At 39.6% G+C, this 20,476-nt stretch overlaps 2 protein-coding genes and 1 long non-coding RNA gene across 7 annotated transcripts in view; 1 reads left to right on the top strand and 2 right to left on the bottom strand.

The window, feature by feature from the left end:
- The window catches only part of TTC17 (tetratricopeptide repeat domain 17), a 117,554-nt gene extending 116,992 nt beyond the window's left edge, over nt 1-562 (bottom strand). For all 3 annotated transcript variants that reach the window (XM_032360411.1, XM_032360412.1, XM_032360413.1), the window contains exon 1: nt 358-562. In XM_032360411.1, coding sequence (XP_032216302.1) covers nt 358-516 — 159 coding nt within the window. In that variant the 5' untranslated portion in view covers nt 517-562. The remainder of the gene's footprint in view (nt 1-357) is intronic.
- Nucleotides 563-601: 39 nt separating this feature from the next.
- On the top strand, nt 602-18,665 carry LOC116600265. Its single transcript, XR_004289567.1, has 3 exons — nt 602-686; nt 16,998-17,787; nt 18,319-18,665. It is a non-coding gene; the product is annotated as an uncharacterized LOC116600265 (long non-coding RNA).
- Nucleotides 10,752-20,476, bottom strand: part of API5 (apoptosis inhibitor 5) — a 28,655-nt gene continuing 18,930 nt past the window's right edge. Inside the window, exons 12-14 of one of the 3 annotated variants that reach the window (XM_032360415.1) lie at nt 18,297-18,373; nt 17,643-17,779; nt 10,752-12,883 (exon numbers count right to left, since the gene is read on the bottom strand). In XM_032360415.1, the coding sequence (XP_032216306.1) occupies nt 12,801-12,883; nt 17,643-17,779; nt 18,297-18,373 (297 nt within the window). In that variant the 3' untranslated portion in view covers nt 10,752-12,800. Of the gene's footprint in view, nt 12,884-14,575; nt 15,535-17,642; nt 17,780-18,296; nt 18,374-20,476 lie in introns of those variants that run through there. The other 2 variants (XM_032360416.1, XM_032360417.1) reach the window with 2 other exon arrangements.

The raw sequence follows: 20,476 nt of genomic DNA, 5'->3' as shown, positions 1-20,476 counted from the left end.
GAGAGGAACGGAGGCAAGGATAATGAATCTGCGGTTTCTAAAGCCCAAGCACAACAAAATGTCCCCAGAGCCCGACCCCCGCCCCCGCCCCCACGGCCGGGCGACACTTCCCACGCGGCACGCTGCCTCAGGGGTGGAAGGCTGAGAACTTGCTGGAGGCTGAGGCGAGGGCCAGAGGACAAATGGGGAGGGAGCGACGCCAGCTCTGAGTACTGGGGTCGCTCCGGCCGCAGCGCCGGGACCGTGGGAAGGTAGCCTGGGGGCGGGACCGCGCGGCGCCAAACAGCCAGGGGCCGGACCTGGGAATCCCCCGGGGTGAGGGCGGGCGCGGGCGGAGAGGGACGCCCTGGCCGCTACCTGCTGCTGGATCTTCCCGTCCTCCGTGACGACCCAGTGCGTGGTGGCGAAGGCCCCTCGAGCCGCCACACTCAGCAAGGCGGAAAGGCTAAGGAGCCAGCCTGGGCCGGAGCAAGGCGGCAGCTCGCACCGGCCGCGGACCCCTACTGCCGCCGCCATCTTGCCCCCCCGGCCCTACTGCTCACACCGGAAGCGGAAGCCGGCCCCCGCCGTCCGCCATCTTGGGGAGGTCGGCGCTGGAGGAGGTGGAGCCCCGGAGGCGCTGCCCGCTGACGACCGGCTTTCTGAGCCTCGGTTTGGGCGGCGCGGACAGCCGGGCTTGGCTTCAGGTCGGAGACAGCTTTTTTTGTTACTGTTTTCCTGTAGGCAGTTCGATCTCGTGGCGTGGGAACCAGAGGGAGATAAAAGTGTTCTAGGTGGAGCCTGAGCGGAAATGAGAGGACTCTGTGTATATATTTACATAGATATGGATTTAATAAAACCTTGGTTTTCATTTTATTTCATTTTTATTTCTGGTTGTGTCATATGGTTTTGAAATAAAAGGTATGCTTTCGAAAGACGTAAGGGAAGAGATGGATTCTCTTTTGTTCTTAAAGCCTCGCAGTAGTGGAGGCTTCAGAGTTGGGCGCATTGTCCGTCTAGGGCCGCGCTGTCCGGTAGAAGGATGGGAGGCTCGAGCCACGGAGAAGTGTTTTAAAAGAGCGAAATAACGCGTTTGATTTAACCCATTGTATTCAACACAGTATTAGTTCAATATAAAATCTGTACAAATGACTGAGCTATTTTATTTTTAGTACTAAGTCTTTTAGGCTTCCAGCTCGTCTAAATGGAGACTGGCTAGGGGTGCGCCTGGGTGGCTCAGTCGTTAAGGGTCTGCCTTTCCCGGGGGTCATGATCCCAGAGTCCTGGGGTTAAGCCCCCGCATCAGGCTCTCTGCTTGGCCGGAGGCCTGCTTCTTCCTCTCCCACTCCCCCTGCTTGTGTTCCCTCTCTCGCCCTCTGCAAATAAATACATAAAATATTTTAAAAATTAAAAAAAAAAAAATTTCAGACTGGCTGGATTTCAGGGCTTAAGAGCTGCATGTGCCTAGTGGCTACCTTACAGGGCAGCACAGGTCTAGGCTGGAGGTCTAGATCAGGAGACCCATAGCATTGGCATCACCTGGCAGTTTATTAGAAATGCACCTTCTTGGCTCTTTTACCCGACCCCACCAGATTCTGACTTTCAGCAAGAGTCCCAGGTATGTACGTTAAGAACTCTTCTCTCTAGTGAACCAACATGTAGGTAGACTAGCCAGGCTAGTCCTGGCTTCTAGTAAGATAATGTTTTAGGTATTTCACGGCTGCCTTCTGGCTTTGTGTGTCATTTTGTGTTTAGGTTCATTATGCTTTTGGTTTTCTCTTTGGGAAGAGGAGGATGAGAATTTTGCCTGACCGCCTTCCTACGCTGGCATATTGTCAGAAAACAAAAATAATTGCCAAGTGTTTAAACATCTCTTCCTACTCTGGGAGCAACGACCATAGCACTGGTTTTTAGTTCCCTTTGAAAGTTGCTTTTCTTAGAGGATTGAAGTAATGAACATTCATCTCGCTAAAAATGTATGACTTACCCACATTTTTGCCTAGTACTCTGCTAGACAGCAGGTATGGAAATCTGACCACTGAGCAATGTGCAATTCAGTGGAATATTGGCAGGTTAACAATTGAAATACAGGATAATGGAGGTGTATAACGGCACATGTGTAGAGAAGAGAGAGCAACCGACCAGGTGAAAGGCTTCAAGCACAGGTGCTGATTCAAGTAGAATAAGCAATACATGAAAAAAACGTGAAAACTGTCAGGTTGTAAGGGGTTCTTGTATGTCCTACCGAAAAGTTTAAACACAGACAATGGGAAGTGGTTCCACAATTTTGAAATGAAAAAGTGGAAAACGAGTCTCCCTGTTCTCAGCATTTTATTTTAAGGTGTAGACATCAATCCTCTTACCAGTGTATAAAGGTTGCTAAGTAATGGCAGTCATCATCGTCTAACATTTGTTAAGTGTTTTAATACATACTGGTACTAGTATTCATATAGTCATCTCTGCTGACGTACCAGGCATAGGCTAGTTAAGTAATTTGGCCAAGATGATATAGCTAATAAGTGGCAGACCTCAGATTTGGACTCCGATCTACCTGACTCTAGAGCCTGAGCATGGCTGAAGGATGGTGAGGAATTTGAGAGCAGCCCCAACATCACCTATTTTGGCCATCAGCAATTTCTTTCACACTCATAAGTTAACCTATAAAAGGGCAGAATCATAGCTTCTGTAGCTTTAATGTACCACAGGCCTCTGCTTTCTCTAGATGATAATCCATGTCCTTGGAGATCCTGTATTAGTTTTCTGTTGTTGTGTAATAAATTACCATAAATTTAGCAGCTTAACACATACCTGCAATCTCACTGTTTTCATGGGTCAAGAGTCTGGCATGGCATGGCTGTGTTCTCAGTGTCTCACATGGGTGATAGAAGGCTGCTTGCTTTCTCCAGGGTTTGGGGGCCTCTTTCAAATTCTTGGCAGAATTCAGCCCTTTGCCATTGTAGTCACTTTTCTTGCTGGCTGCTGACTATGGCCATTCTTGACTCCCCCCACCATTCCCTGCTACCATGGCCTTCTCAACATGGCAATATTCCTTCAAGGGAAATGGGGAAAATCTCCACTGCCTCAGTTTCTGACTTCCTCCATTTCTGATGGCTCGACCCAGATTTAAAGGGCTCATGTGGTTAGATAAGGTCTGTCTGAATAATCTCTCTTGATTAACCCAAAATCAGCTAATTTGGTTGATTTATAATCTGTCAGTGCACATTTGGGTTGTTTCCATATTTTGGCTCCTGTAAATGATACTGCAAGAGACATGACAGTGCAATCTATATTTTCAAATTAATGTTTTTATTTTCTTTGGGTAATTCCCCAATAGTGGAATTACTGGATTGTGTGATATTTGTATTTTTAATTTTATGAGGAACTTCCCTGCATGGCTGCACCAGTTTACATCCCTACCAACAGTGCATAAGTGTTCCTTTTGCTCCGTATCCTTGTCAACACTTGTTACCTGTGTTTTTGATTCTAGTCTTTCAACAGGTGTAAGGTGATTCTCATCGTGGTTTTGTTTTAAAGATTTTTTATTTATTTATTTGATAGACAGAGATCACAATTAGTTAGAGAGGCAGGCAGAGAGAGGGGAGGAAGCAGGCTCCCCGCTGAGCAGAGAGCCCGGGGCTCCATCCCAGGATCCTGAGACCATGACATGAGCCGAAGGCAGAGGCTTTAACCCACTGAGCCACCCAGGTGCCTCCTCATCGTGGTTTTGATTTGAACTTGCCTGCTGATTAGTGATGTTGAGCATCTTTTTATGTCTTTTGGTCATCAGCATGTCTTTTTGTTATTGTTGTTAGAGAGTGAGTGCACAAGCAGGAGGAGCAGCAGACAGAGGGAGACGCAGGCTCCCCGCTGAGCAAGGGGACTTGATTCCAGGAGACTTGATGCCAGGACCCTGGGATCATGACTTGAGCCAAAGGTAGATACTCAACTGACTGAGCCACCCAGGCGTCCCAATTTGTTTGTTTGTTTTTAAATGTCTATTCAGGTCCTCTGCCCACTTTTTTAAAAAAAGGATTTATTTGTTTATTTATTTGAGAGAGAGTGTGCGTGCAAGTGGAGGGGAGAGGAGTAGAGGGAGAAGGAGAGGTGAAGCCGACTCTGTTGAGAACAGAGCTCAGTGCATCCCACAACCCTGAGATTCTGACCTGAGCGGAAACCAAGAGTCGGACTCAACTGACTGAGCCACCCAGGCATCCTCCTCTGCCCATTTTAAAATCAGATTATTTATTGTTTATTTTTTGGTTTTAAGTTATTTATAGATTTGGGGCATTAATGCATTAGCAGATCTGCATTTGCAAATATCTTTTCTCATTCAGTAGGCTGCCCTTTTGTTGATGGTTTCCCTGGCTGTACAAAAGGTTTTTAAAATTATTTTTTGTTTTTGTTTTGTTTTGGTATAGTCCCAGTACTTTATTTTTCCTTTATTTTCCTTGCTTTAGGAGACATACATATCTAGAAAAATGTTGCTAAGGCCAGTGTCCTAGATATTACTGCCTATATTTTCTTCTAGAAATTTTATAGTTTCAGGTCTCACATTTAGGCGTTTCATCCAATCTGAGTTTGTTTCTGTATATGGTGTAAGAAAATGGTCCTGTTTCAGTCTTTTGCCTATAGCTGTCTGTTTTCCCCAGAACCAATTATTGAAGAGACTATCTTTTCCCCATTGTATACTCTTGCCTCTCTGTTGCAGATTATTAATTGACTAGATAATCATGGGTTTATTTCTGGGCTCTGTATTCTGTTCTGGCCTATGTGTCTGTTTTTGTGCCAGTATCATACTGTTTCAATTACTACAGCTTTGTACTAAATCTTTAAATTTGGGATTGTGACACCTCCAACTTTGTTCTTTTTTTTTTTTAAGATTTTATTTATTTGACAGACAGACATCACCAGAGAGCCACCCAGTTGCCCCAACTTTGTTTTTACTTAAGATTGCTTTGGCTTTTTGAGATCTTTTATGGTTCTCTACAAATTTTAGTATTATTTTAGTTCTGTAAAAAAGATTGTTGGTGTTTGATAGGGATTGCATTGACTATGTAGATTACCTTGGGTAGTATAGACATTTTAATAGTATTTGTTCTTCCGGTCCATGAACATGGAATGTCTATCTGTTTATATCACTTTAAATTTCTTTCATCAGGGGCGCCTGGGTGGCTCAGTGGGTTAAGCCGCTGCCTTCAGCTCAGGTCATGATCTCAGGGTCCTGGGATCGAGTCCCACATCGGGCTCTCTGCTCAGCAGGGAGCCTGCTTCCTCCTCTCTGCCTGCCTCTCTGCCTACTTGGGATCTCTCTCTATCAAATAAATAAATAAAATCTTAAAAAAAAATAAATAAATTTCTTTCATCAATGTTTCATAGTTTTCAGTATAGGTCTTTCACTTCTTTGATTAAGTTTTTCTTAGGTATTTTTTAAAAAGATATATCTATTTATTTGAGAGAGAGAGAGAGTGTGCACTAGAGAAAGAGGAAGCACAACTGGGAGGCAGAGGGAGAAGCAGGCTCCCACTTAGCAGGAAGCCCAACAGGACTTGATCTCAGGATCCTGGGATTATGACCTGAGCCAAAGGCAGACGCTTAACTGACTGAGCCACCCAGGTGCCCTTATTGTTAGGTATTTTATTCTTTTTTGGAGTAATTATCAATGGAATTGTTTTTTAAATTTCTCTTTCTGCTACTTCATTATTAGCATATAGAAACATGATTTCTATGTATCCTGCAACTTCACTGAATTTTTTACTTATAATAGTTTTTTTTGTGAAGTCTTCAGGGTTTTCTATGCATAGCATCATGTCATCTGCAAATAGGGGACAATTTAACTTTTTCCTTTTTTTTTTTTTTAAAGATTTTATTTATTTAACAGAGATCACAAGTAGGCAGAGAGGCTGGCTGAGAGAGAGGAGGAAGCAGGCTACCTGCTGAGCAGAGAGCCCGATGCGGGGCTCGATTCCAGGACCCTGGGATCATGACCTGAGCCGAAAGCAGAGGCTTTAACCCACTGAGCCACCCAGGTGCCCTAACTTGTTCCTTTTTGATTTGGATGTCATTTCTTTTCCTTGTCTGATTGCTGTGACTAGGACTTCCAGCACTATGTTGAATAAAAGTGTTAAGAGTGGATATTCTTGTCTTGTTTCTGATCTAAAGAGGAAACAAATTTTTTTTAAGGGCAGAGAATTTTTTTTTTTTTTAAGATTTTGTTTATTTGACAGGCAGAGATCACAAGCAGACAGAGAGGCAGGCAGAGAGAGAGAAAGGGAAGCAGGCTCCCTGCAGAGCAGATAGCCCGATGCGGAGCTCCATCCCAGGACTCCAGGATCATGCCCCGAGCTAAAGGCAAAGGCTTTAGCCCACTGAGCCACCCAGGTGCCCCTAGAGGAAACACTCTTGATTTTTCACCATTGAGTATGATGTTAACTATGGGTTTTTCATAATATGGACTTTATTATGTTGAGGTATATTTCACCTTTAAACCCACTTTGGTGATTGTGAGAGTTTTTATCATGAACAGATATCAAATTTTGTCAAATTTTTCTGTTTTTATTGAGATGATCATATGATTTTTATCCTTTGTTCTGTCAGTGTGGAATATCACATTGATTGGTTTGCAAATATTGAACCGTCCTCACATCCCTGGAATAAATCCCATTTGATTGTGGTGAATGATCCTTTTAATATATTATTGAATGCAGCTTGCTAATGTTTTGTTGAGGATTTTCTTCTTTGTTCATCAGAGATTTGGCCTGTATTTTGGTAGTTAGTTCTGGTAGTACCTTATGTTATTGAGTAATTCTATTTTTCTTTTTTTTTAAGATTTTATTTATTTATTTGACAGAGAGAGATCACAAGTAGGCAGAGAGGCAAGCAGAGAGAGAGGAGGAAGCAGGCTTCCTGCTGAGTGGAGAGCCCATTGCGGGACTTGATCCCAGGACCCTGAGATTATGACCTGAGCCAAAGGCAGAGCCTTAACTCACTGAGCTACCCAGATGCCCGAGTAATTCTTTTTTTCAATTAGTTATACACTGTTAGCGTCTGATGGCAGGAAGCATTTCCTATACAAATATACTTTTATCTTCCAGAAAGCTTGGTTAGTTTGACTTTTACTTACTATCTCTATAAAGTATAGAATTTTTGAAGCTAGGAATTGGACAATGATCAAATGGACTTTCTGGATTGTTTCCTCCTTTGAGCCATTTTATCTGAAAGTTGCAGAAAATCTCCATACTGTTTATTCCTTAGAGAAAATATAAGATATAAATGTAGAGTTAACATTCTGTTTTAAATTCTGTTAATTATCTTTTGCTTCATGGTAAACCAACTTAAATTTTAGTGATTTAAATGTTTAATTTTAAAACATAATTTATTATATTTCATAGCTTATTGGCTGGACTCAGCTGGGTGGTTCTCCTGCTGTTGGCTTGGGTCACTCATAGGGCTGCATTCAGCTGAGACCTCAGCTGGTCCCGGAATGTTGTGAAATGTCTCCACACACATCTAGTACATTTGCTGGAGTGGCTGAAATGACCAGGGGTAGCTGTGCTATCTCTCAGGGCAGGCTTCTTACATGGTAGAAGCTGCCAGGCTTCTTGAGGGCCAGCCCCAGAACTGGCAGTGTCACTTCTGCATTCTACTGGTCAAAGAAGGGAATAAGGATAGCTCAGATTCAAAGGGAAAAGGAAATAGATTCATCATCATAAGTGAAGCAGCCATGTTTAAATGGGAAGGGAAGAAATAACTGGCAGCCTACTCTGCATATAGTTCATTCCTTTAGAGGGATTTTGAATTGATAGATGTTGATAAGGTGGGTAAGAAAGGAGGCTAGTTCTGGCTGGAAGGGTTGTAGAGGTATATCTCCCCAACAGCTATATGCAGAGTGGGTAGGATTTTCAAAGAGGAGACAGAGGATACCTAAATATAGTGATTTCATTTAGAAATAGTTTGCCAAATAAATCAAGCAGTTTGAAGCATGAGGACTACTGCGGGTGAGACCGAATGTCCAGTCAGCCCAAGATTCCGGTTCACAGTGATACTAGGGCTGCTCTGAGGGTAGCATGATGGTCAGCCTCAAAAGAATTTTCCTGATACAGACTTACCAGACATTAACTTATTGAAAGTCTTGCAGCTGTTACTGTATTTGGGGAGGACAGTTTTATTTGGGGAGAATTTTATTATGACTGTTCATTCTGTAAGAAGCTAATGGTCATACCTGCTCCTATCCCCAGTTTTTACTCCCACATACACTCAGGTATCAGGATCCTCATTTTATGATGAATCTAGTTCATTCTATTCAAATCTTTTTAGTTTGTGCTTTTTAACCGCATCACCTTATAGCAAGCTAAATTTTAGTTTTTCCTCATAGGAATACCATTTTTCCCCCCCTCTTTGGTCCTTTTCTACTTAAATATTTCTTGAGAAATACCAACTGGAACTGTATGTGGTTTTTCATCGTCTAAGGCCTTATCTCAGATCTTGTTTATAATATCAACTCTTTATGACCAGAATTTTAATGGGATTTTCTTATTTGTGATTGCATTAGTTTTAGGGAGTAAATGTCCAACTTTTAGGAATGAATTTACGATTTCTTAGGTTTTTGACAAATTATGTTTCATTAGTCTAAATTTTAGTTTCCATCACACTTGTTAGACTTGAGTCATTCGCTGTTTTCTACCTGCCCAGAACTGCTTTGAGTTTTCTATGGTTTCTAACATGGGAAATTGATCATGTGCTAAGGGAGCACACACGTGGTTGGTCCTGTACCCAACTTGGGAGGAAAGGCTTCCCAGGGAGAGTGAAATCTAGTATGACCTGAAGGATGAATCCTAAGTTAGCTGGATGAATGGCGGGTGAATAGGGGGTAATGATTTTCTGGGCAGAGGAAACATGCCTCAGTGTCAGAGAGTGCAGTGCCCCCCGAGTTATCGAAAGTAATTCCTCATAGATGAGGAATTCAGGAGCGCAGGGGTTGAAACTAGGAATCTACAAGTTTTGGGATAGCCCCCCACCCCACCATTTTTGTTTTGTTTTAGCGCAGCCTGGTGCTCTTAAAGCCAAGTGTTGGGGCACCTGGGTGGCTCAGTGGGTTAAACCTCTGCCTTTGGTTCAGGTCCTTGGTCTCAGGGTCCTGGGATAGAGCCCCACATTGGGCTCTCTGCTCAGCAGGGAGCCAGCTTCCCCCCCTCTCTCTGGTGCTCTGCCTCTTGTGATCTCTCTCTGGCAAATAAATAAAATCTTAAAAAAAAAAAAAAAAGGTCAAGTGTTATGCAGGTTTTGTTGCCTCCATCTCAAATGCTTTTCCCTGACATCTTCACTAGGCTGGCTCCAAATCATTCAGTTCTCAGCTCAAATTAATTGACTTTTCCTAACTGTTCTATGCTGTCACATCAGAATGCATGTGTTTTAAAACTAAGCTCTGAAATCAGCTTATGAGGCCTGTGTAGTAGAATGTGAGCTCCCAAGAGTTTGCCTCTGTTGCTCACCACTATATTCCCAGAGCCTGAAACACTGCCTTTTTTAAAGTATGTACCAAGCACTGTTTTAGTTGCAGTTATCAAGGAGTAAATTACAAAAATCCTTACCTTTGTGGCATTTTAGCCAGATTACATTCGGTCAGGGAGAAACAGACAAAACAATGTACAAGTAAAGTATACAGTATGTTAGAAGTTGGCAAATGCTCTAGGGAACATGTGATAGGGTAAGTGGTATTTGGCATCTTGCGGTATTTAATTTTCCTTGAGAAAATAATCTTTGGAGATTTGAAGGACATGGAGATGGAGTTAGACAAGAGATATAAGAGAAACAGTGCCTGGAGGGAACAGCCAGTGCAAAATCCCTACAGCAGGAGTGTCTTTGCCCAGGCCGCATGAAGCTAGCTGACTGGGGCAGAGTGACGGAGAGGAAGGATAGCAGCTGAGGTCAGGGATGGAAAACCATGGCAATGTTTCTGATTTATACTCTAAAATGAGCCACTGAATAGCTTTCAGTAGGAGTGGATCTCTGCTGTCCTGTTTAGAACAGGCTATAAATGAGTCAAGTGTAACAGCAGGGAGATCCATTAGAAGGCTGTTATGAAACTCCAGGCAAGAAATGATGGACATAGAAATTTGACAGTCCTCAGCATAAGGTGGCATTAAAGCTGCAGGCCTGGATGTGATCACCAGGAATGCAGTTATCTCATTCCGTTCCATTTAAATTTGGCTTTAGAACACTCCTAACCATTCTAGGTGCTACTTCAAGAAGACTTTTTTTAAAGGCTGGTAGCCAAATTAAGAAGTTCCAACTTCCTTTACATATTAACCTGAAGATGGAAATTATTTCATAACAATTTGGCAAGTATGTATCTGATATATATATATATTTTTTTAAAGATTTTATTTATCAGAGAGAGAGAGGGAGAGCGAGCGAGCACAGGCAGACAGAATGGCAGGCAGAGGCAGAGGGAGAAGCGGCTCCCTGCTGAGCAAGGAGCCCGATGTGGGACTCGATCCCAGGACGTTGGGATCATGACCTGAACTGAAGGCAGCTGCTTAACCAACTGAGCCACCCAGGCATCCCTGTATCTGATATTTTGTTTCAATAAAAATAACCAAATCATTTTTTTCAGAAGTGTATAAACTTAAAAAAAAAATCTCCAAAAATGAAAATTAAATATAACTTGCCCATCTTTATATTTTCACGTTTGGCACAACAGAAACCACCAATATTGTTTAATGGATACCCAGGAATCTTAAGTTATCATAATTATAACACATCAAGACACAAAACAAAATTACAAAAGGAAATTTATTTCAAAAGCATAAGGGAACATTTACATTTGAACAAGGTGATAACAGGTGTCTTGCAAAAGGAAAAAAAAAATCATGGCATGAAGTTTTTCTTTCAAATTTTTGAAGCAAAAGTAACCTAAGATGTGCACTGTTGCCTTTGGAAAGGTAAGGGGAACAATGAGGTGGTAAAGGAAGGAACACAGTCAACTCAGTATCAAACTTGAGAAAGTAAAGTCACTTCTGCTCAGCTTTTTTTTTTTTTTTTTTTTTTTTTACAAATATGCTTTAAAAAAGAAAAAGAAGAAAAGTTACATTTATGTCAAATTTATATAACTGTAGTTCCAATACAGTTGCTGTACTTGAAATGGCTTTAGGCCACCAACTGATGCCTCTAAGGTCCAGACTATCTGGTCACAGTTTTCAAATGGCAATTCCATGTTCCTATGTCTTTTCGGATTCCAAGGGAGCTTAGGTTCAGCTCATACTCTTTTGGAATGTTTTAGAGATTATTGCCACCACTCCATAGTCAAGCTGACCAATTTCTTTTGCTCACTTGTATCATTCTGGTTTTTAAAAAATATTTTTCCCATAAACATGTGCAGTAATTCTAACAAAGGGGTTTTGCTTTTTCCCCAATGTAGAGGTAACAGTAATGTAGACACCTGCATTAGAATCACAAACTATTCCTCAAAAAATATGTCAAACTACTAGAAAATGTCATTCAGGCATTGAATTTGAATAGCAAACTTGGGGAGGGAAGATTAACTGTGGAACAAAAACATATGAAACATTCAAAAGGCAGAGCAAAAGGGCCTATGCTACTAAAAATGCCCATGACATTAAACACTCCACAAACCCCCCGTCTGTTGTTGTAACCTAAAGATTCTATTAGCTAACTTATACAATAATTTTGATTAATAACCTGAGAAGTTAAAATCTTGAAAGTGGCAAAAGCAAACCAAGAGAGCATCCCTTGCTTATTGGTACACCATGTTTTCAAGTCACTTTTCCTGGGTTGCCCTGGTTATTAAATCCCCAAATTCTAAATTAATCTAGCTCATCCTGTAGAAACCTATATGTACATCAGATTCAATATTTTGGCTGTATTTCTCCAGCAGGGATCTCCAAATTTATCTTTGAAAACGCAGCCTTGGTTTATTTTTAGTTTTAAATAACAATAATCATGTAAGTGCAACTGACTCAAAATCCCTCACTACTGGGAGGAAAACCTAGGTAACAAGTTAATGGATTCAGCCTCAAAAAGGATCATCACCGTGTCAAAGACTACCCGTTCCAAGAATTTTTTAAAAAATGATTTATGTTGTGTAGTCAAGTTTCACAGCATGCATGTATACACACACACACACACATATATGCTTATGTATGCATGTATATTATACATACACATTTCTATTCAAATAGTAAGATCCCATAGTCAAAAGTTTATATCACAACATATGGAGAAGAGTTAAGTAAATGGTGCAAAGCAACTTACTTCCTCCTAAAAATGTAATTTCTACATTTTAAGAAAACTGGTAAGTATTCTGCTTTTACAACACTAGGTAGGAAATGCCTAGCAGCTTTATTAAAAATAATGAAAATAAAATGTTAAGATCGACCATTACTCTTCTCCATATATTGGGGGGGGAGGGTAGAGGAAATCAGTAACCTTTCAACTTTCATCTTTACCAGTTATCAGAAATAGACTGAAATTTCATTACATTTTAGACTTGAGTAGCTTTCAATAACAAATTACCAAGATGTTTAAAAGTAAAAGATTCACAATATGAAGTCTGAATAATGATGATATTGCAAAAACAAGTCAAGATTGTGGACAAAGCATCCAAAAATATCACTGTGGTTTTTACCTTGGACACAACCATGGTCTGTTACAAAAGTAGATCATACATACAAAGGTATAAAGAACATTAAGTTTTTAGCTGAAGGCAGCAGTCCTTTTAAAGGGACATCCCCGGCAATCCAATGAGTAGTAGAATTTAAGTTATTATTAAGCTCATGACAATGCTGAAGAATGTGATGTCTTACTCAGTAGAGTCTTCCCCGACTACGATTTCCTCGTGCTCCCCAACCTCGGCCACCTCTACTTCCCCTGAAGGCTCCTCTCTGCTCTACGAAAAAGCGAACAAGGGTTTAGGTCTTGCTCAGGACTTCATGGTACAGCAAACACAGAAGCGTAACTTGTAGCCTTGAGTGTGTAGCCGCAGGCTCTATGAAAGCAGCGCTAGCATTCTGTTAGTGTGTAAACTCAATCTATACATAAAACCAGGGCAACACATAGACTAAAGCACATATGGCAAGATGTCAAATATATTCAGAGTAGGTACTCAATTAAATGTATCCCACTAACAAGATATTTCAAGGTGACAATGTTATAAGTACATTTCTTCTTTATTTTGATGGCTATCACTACTAAAGATAATTACACTATAAAAATTTCTATAGTTGATACGGAATTAACAAAAAGTCACTGGCCTTCAAAAGCTAGTGCCGTGAATGCAAAATATCTTGAATTATCACTGATCAATTTTGAAAAATTACCCTAGACTGAAAAGCACACCTTTCAAATGCAGTGAATAGGCAATCTGTTTTGGTCACAATATTTCAAGCACCTGGACTCACAAAAATGTGGGTATAAATGCCAGCAGCTTTGCTCGCTGCTTTATCAGCTACATGAGCTGCTCAGAGTACTGCCAAAAAGGTGATTATGTACACAGTGCTTAGATTACTGATGTACATTAAGTGTATCTTTTGCTGAAAAATCAAGTCGCTTGTGTCATACAGTAGAATGAGTCTTTGATTCATTCACTGGTTACTCTCTTTTATCGCTCCAGAGAAATATTCCTTTAAGGAGTCTTTCCAGTGAAGAAAACTGATTGACGTTATCAGACAGGTTGGACTTTTCATCATCCATAAATAAGTTAAGAGCCTCAAACTTCTAATTCCAGAGATCAAATCTCTTCACTGAACTTTTAAACTTCCTCATTGCAACAATCCTGTTAGGGGCAATAAAAACCACCTGGCGTTGCTGTTTTGGATCCCTAATATTGAATGGTTGAAAAATTCCTATTAAGTCCATATTGCAACCCTTTTTTTGCCATTATGGCTAGAAATATAATTACTTTATTTGGGTAATGTTTTTACCCCCCACCCCCGCGCCCAGCAACCATGAGTTAGAAAATTAACTCGACCTTTCCCCAACTTAGCAAATATTTATATTTAATAGAATGGGATCTGATTCGAAGTCATCGTTCATGTCATGGCACATTTTTCTAAGTTGATCCGTTTGAAAGCCTTTTAAATGACACCACCATGTTTATTACCCCTTGAACATATTCAGAAAATCAGAGGTGGTCTAAGGGTAAGATGCTCCCCGTAATTTTACAGTGACTGTAACAGGGAATATAGCAACCCTTATGTAGGCTGTAACTCTTGCATTTTTGACTGTTTAAGACTTGGCCTTATCTATGCAGATGTCAGCACATTTCCCCCCTACTGTACTCATTATGAAACCTTCCATTTTTCAGTTAACAACACTTAACAAATTAACATCTTTTTAAAAATCAAATTAACATCTTCATAGGAATCATTATTACCTATTAGCTAAGTGACTACTAAAATACACCCTTTCAATTGTTTTTCTTTTCTTTAAGATTTTATTTACTCATGAGAGAGTGAGAGTGCGTGTACGTACACACACACACACACACAAGCTGGAGGGGAGGGTAGAGGCAGAGGGAGAAGCAGGCTCCCTGCTGAGCAGGGAGTCCAATTTGAGGCTCCATTCCAGGACTCTGGGAACATGACCCGAGCTGAAGGCAGACACTTAACAGATTCAGCCACCCAGGCACCCCCTCAACTGTTCAACTGTATCAATGGGTATATTACATACACTGTATGAAGATATTGTTCGATATGGTTATCTTTTCTATACTGGCTATTTCTTTTTGCTCTGCAATGGATGTAGTCATTTCTACAGTTCAGGAAGTCTCCAAATTTTCTTTCTTTGAAGGGCTCCATCCTGAGGGACCAGTCTGCATTTTCAGATCTTTTCAGTGGTTTCAAGCTTACACTGCTAACTTGAAAAACCACTGCTCCCAGTTAAAATTATACTTTATTTTTACAGTCTAAAAAGGTAAAAGATGAAGGATACAAGTCACAACATACAGCATGTTCAGTATTTCTGGATTACTGGGCAATTCTGTATGCAGGAAGGAAAGCCAAACATGAGCAGGTGTTTGTAAATATTTCAACTGAAAATGCACCAGGAAGCTGAACTGACTACATATATATAAAGCAAATAAAAGACCTTGGTTAGTAAAATGATAAACTTGGATAAGGAAAAAAAAAGTCTACATTAGTATGCCTGGATTCAAAAAACAATCACAAATCTGGCTCTTCTTCTATGATGAATAAGTTCCAGCCTATAAAACTGGAACAGTCTATTTCTTTCACTGTAATAAGACTGTACATTAATACTACCTGATTCTCTAATAACCAAAAAGAATCAATTTCCTAATCCCTCAGCATACATGATCTTTAAAAAAAAATCCAACCCGTTTTTGGAAAGATAAAATAAAACATGAGCTTGACTGACAAAGAAAAGTGTAATTACAATGATTTTGCCAAATGTCGTTAAGAAAATCTATCTACTAAGTGACATTAAAACAAAACGTTCTCCTCTCCAATTTTGAGGCAACACTGATATCCCAGGGAAAAAAAAAGCAACGTGCTTCTTTCTTCTGGACACACTGTCAGTTCCCTAAAGAAAGGACACAAAAAAGGTGGAGAAAAACTTGATGTAGATAGGTCTTCCAAATCCCATCTGTAGTATCAAGAATTTTCAACTGAATGTGTGAAAGAAAGCCAAGAACTCTTTAAAATTGCTACTGTGAAAATACCTATGACCTGTTAACATTCAACTCCAAAATGTAAAATGCTAGCAGAAATTTTGCTGCCACTTTCCAATAAAAAGAGTCAGAGTTTAGTTTGCTTTGTAATTCTGTTTATGACTAGCACCCCAAGGACAAGGTTGACCCCTTTAGGAATATTAAAGTGCTGAAATATCAGACACAGAAAAAAACCAATTAACAGGCAAGCTTGTTCTGCTTTTGTTACTTTGAGGACTATAAACAACTGTAGTTATAAGGGACTCAGATTTTCTACCGACCATGAAAAACAATCACAACTAAGGCTTTGTATTTTTCACATCTCTTTTCCACATGCATTGTATCATCTGATTCTCACCATCAGGCAGCCAGTGAGTTCACATGGCAGAATCCTCCTGGAAACTCAGGAGTAAGTCACTTGCCCAAGTGACAAGGAATACAATTCTCTATGCATTGTCATTGCTTTCAATTACTTTTCATTTAAGCAAAATGAAGATAGTATTTGAGATAATAATTGGATTTCAACAATAATTCTCATAGACACATTACATCATACAAGTGACAGAAGACAATCTTTGTTGCAATGAGGTGGCAGAATCCTTTCAATTTACAAAATGTTTTCACAAATACTGTTTTTTTCCCCTTATTTGAAATTTTGAAGAGTGCTATGTTGTCCCTATTTTTCACGTTAAGAAAAGAGGCTAAGAAATGCATATTTACATATGCATATTTAATTTAAAAGAGGCTAAGAAATACATATTTACATATTTACATATGCATCCTGGAAATGATTCCAGTGATCTTTCCTACACTAATTTGCTTCCAAACCTGACTGGAGTAGAGGGGTCATTTCACAATCTAAAAACTGCTTTTCTACAATGTTTGCTCAGATACTAAAGGTATCTAGCTATTGTAGGATGACTTTAATGTTATGATTACCTCACCCTGGAAATGATTATAGACAGTCTATGTTTCAGAATGTGTTTTAAGAATAATTACTGAAGAATTAGTTCAGACGAGTAAATAAGACCAGTCATAAGCATTTTCAGTTGCAAATATTACTAAGTTTGTCTTTTTCTTCTTTTTAAAGACCTTATTTATTTGACAGAGAGACAGACAGTGAGAGAGGGAACACAAGCAGGGGTAGAGAGAGAGGGAGAAGCAGGCTTCCCTCTGGGCAGGGAGCCTGACTTGGGGCTCAATCCCACCACCCTGGGATCATGACCTGAGCCAAAGGCAGCCACTTAACAAGTGAGCCACCCAGACTCCCCTAAGCTTTGATTAAGGAGCTCATTCAGTGATATTTCATCCTTTCTTCTTTGAAAGAATCCATCAGGCTCTAAGTCAAATGAAATAAATTTCACTTCTTCACAGCACTGGGAGACAATGGACTAGTGGGAAGCTCTCCTGGCACCAATGGCTAACACTGACAGGGAGACTGCACTCTGGGCAGTGGAGACAGACTGCAACGGGACACACCTTCCTTGCCAGATGATACTTTAAACATCTAACTCCACTTCTAGGACTTTTTAAATAGTTAAGAAGATGGAAGACAAGCAGGAGGCAGAAAAGATCCAAGAAGATTACTGATATCCTCACATCTGCCAGAAGCTGTAACTACTCCTGAGGGAGAATGCACAGAATGTCTTGCCTTGAAGTTACAACAGGGAAAACCAGGAATGGATGGTTCGTGCCAACTTCCTTCGTTTTGTTCCTTCCTTTGAATACAAGATGCATATTATCTTTTCCAAGTTCTTTTCTAAGTACTGTATGCTGTATTTAGTGAGCCCATAAGGAAGGGTTAGAAAGAAATGGGGTAACTTGTTTCCCCAATAGCTCTCATTTCCCAAGCTACCTCAGAAGTCAGTGGAAAAAGTCACATATTATATATGTGACTATATATAATTAATAATTAAAATCAACTGTTACACAATTTCTGCCTAATTTCTCATATTGCTTGTACCCAAACGGAAACGCTCACCATAATTAAAGTTGCTCAAATTGCTGCTATATTTCCCACTAGGAGGATTATATATCTGCCTGGCATCCCTTTTTGGTCCGGCTGAAGATTTCTTGGGTGGTGAACCAGAAGTTGTATCTTCATTGGCTCTCTTCTGCCTGTAATGGTAAGAAGAATGGCAATAAAAAAATTCTATTACCAGAGGCCATTAAAACCACTGTAATTTAGCCTATCAGTTACAAAAGACATCCCAAAGATGATAGTTACATCAGAAAAAAGGAAATAACATTCTGAGGTCATCAAATTAACTGTGCCTTAGTAATCCACACAATGCCAGAGGGGATTTACAAGGCTTGAAAATAATCTGGAATATGTGGCTACAAAATTTTAAGGGCAAATGACTTAGTTTGTAAAATTTGTCAAAAGTCTATGCCACAGAAGTACAGACAACCCTGAAAATTCCAGGGTTGTACTGTACCTGTTTATTTGATATATACTGCAATTAGACTTTATATTTTAAGTCATGCTTCTAATACTCATATTTTAACATCTTATTAAGACTATTTAACTGGTAAGATACCCTTCTGTATAGTAAATATAACATCTGAATTCAGATTTTCATATTTATAAATCATAACTATTAGAACACTTATAATTCTTTTAAATATATCTTACCCAATTTCAACCTTCTGTACAGGTTTCCAAGATAATGTTACTGTGCTTTTATAAGAAGGAGGAATGTGGAAGAGATCCTAAAAAGACAAAATGAAGACAAGATTTCTAATATATCTGGTGGTACAGAGAATGGTGGTGAGGGTAAGAAACATGGAGACATCTTAAAGTTTAGGAGAGAGTAAGTTCTTATCTATCCTTGTTCACCTAAAAAAAAAGTTGCAAGAGAAAAAACAAACAGATGATTTTGTTTACAAATTATATCTATTACACTTCATTAATGTCATTTTGTATGTATCACTTCAGAAACTAGCTAAGATTTTTTTTGGTTTTGTTTTATTCATTTGAGAGAGAGAGAAAGAAAGAGAGCACATGAGCTCCAGCACGGGGTGGGGGACAAAGGGAGAGGGAGAAGCAGACCCCCACTCGCTGAGGAAGAAGCCTGACACGGGGCTTGACCCCAGGACCCTCGGATCATGACCTAAGCCAAAGGCAGATGCTTAACCAAATAAGCCACCCAGGCATCCCTAGCTAACTTTTTTCTAAATGATGATCATTTAGAATTCCAGGATAAAATATATCAACTGTAATAAAACGAAGTCTTAAATATTTCTTTTGCACAGATGCAGTCACTGAGGTGCCTTAAGGGAAAAACAATGGTGCAAACTATATTTGCTTTTGCAGATTTTTAAGTGGTTCAAAATTAGAACAAAACTAGAAAACTAAAGGCCTGGTTAATATTTTTCTTCTTCTCAAATATCTGTAAGTTACCAATAAAGGAAAAACCCACAAGACTTAAATACCAAGTTATTAGTATATGGTAATGCAAATGTTTGCTGAATTTAAATGTTAAAGTAACTGAAATAATCTAACCTCATGATATTCTCAAAACTTAGATTTCTAAACACATTTATTATTGGTTTTTTACCTAACATTTCTTATCAGCTTTAACTTTGATTTTTAAAAAAGATTTCATGTATCTATTAGAGAGAGAGTGAGTGGGACGGATGGGGGGAGAAAATCTGAAACAGACTCTATGCTGGTGCAGAGCCGAAAACGGGGCTCACTCCCAGGACTGTGAGATTGTGACCTGAGCTGAAACCAAGAGTCAGACACCCAACTGACTAAGACACTAAGGCAGGCCACTCTGATTTTTATATATCAGTAAAATTTGATCAAACTGCTCTTTCTATAGTTAAACATTAATAAAAACCATCACGATATGAAACTTAAGTCCACTGCCAGATAAATGCAGGGAATTAGCGGTAAAGTCCTTTGGATCAAAAATGCTTGAGGTTTCTAACTAGACTCATTAATATACGATAATGTTATTAAAGAAAGGAATTTTATTGTATCTATATATGAGAAAATGGATGTTGGCTGAATCTATTTGTGGTAGTAATAATTTCATCATATATGTATGTTAATCATATATACTTTAAAGTGATACGATGATATGTATAAATTATTTCTCAAAAAAATCACATTTTGATAAATGAATTCACTGTTTGAAATTATTAGTTTTAAGGTTTGAAATTAGTAGTGGCTAAAATTATGGAAGAGCCCAAATGTCCACTGACCAATGAATGGATAAAAAAAATGTGGCGTGTGTTTGTGGATGTGCATGTTTATACACACACATATATTAGAATATTACTCAGCCATCAAAAAGAATGAAAGCTGGCCATTTGTAACAATGGGGATGGAACAGAAGTGTATTATGCTAAGTGAAATAAGTCAGACAAAGAACAATCATGTTTTCACTCATACGTGGAATTTAAGAAACAAAATAGATGGAACACAGGAGAAGGGAAAGAAAAATAAGATAAAAACAGAGGGGGGCGCCTGGGTGGCTCAGTTGGTTGGACAACTGCCTTTGGCTTGGGTCATGATCCTGGAGTTCCGGGATCAAATCCCACATCGGGATCCCTGCTCAGTGGGGAGTCTGCTTCTCCCTCTGACCCTCTCCCCTCTCATACTCTCTTTCTCTCCCTCTCAAATAAATAAATAAATATCTTAAAAAAAGAAAAAAGATAAAAACAGAGGGAGCCCATAGAGAGGGGTGCGGAGGAGAGGTGGGTGGGGAATGGGTTAAATAGGTGATGGGTATAAAGAAGGCATTTGTTGGGATGAGCACTGGGTGTTACATGTAAATGATGGGTCACTAAATTCTACTCCTGAAA

The sequence above is a fragment of the Mustela erminea genome, chromosome 9, assembly GCF_009829155.1.
Source record: "Mustela erminea isolate mMusErm1 chromosome 9, mMusErm1.Pri, whole genome shotgun sequence".
In the NCBI taxonomy this organism is placed as follows: Eukaryota; Metazoa; Chordata; class Mammalia; order Carnivora; family Mustelidae; genus Mustela; species Mustela erminea.
The sequence above is the reverse complement of the archived record's forward strand: the minus strand, read 5'-3'. Positions and strand labels throughout refer to the sequence as shown.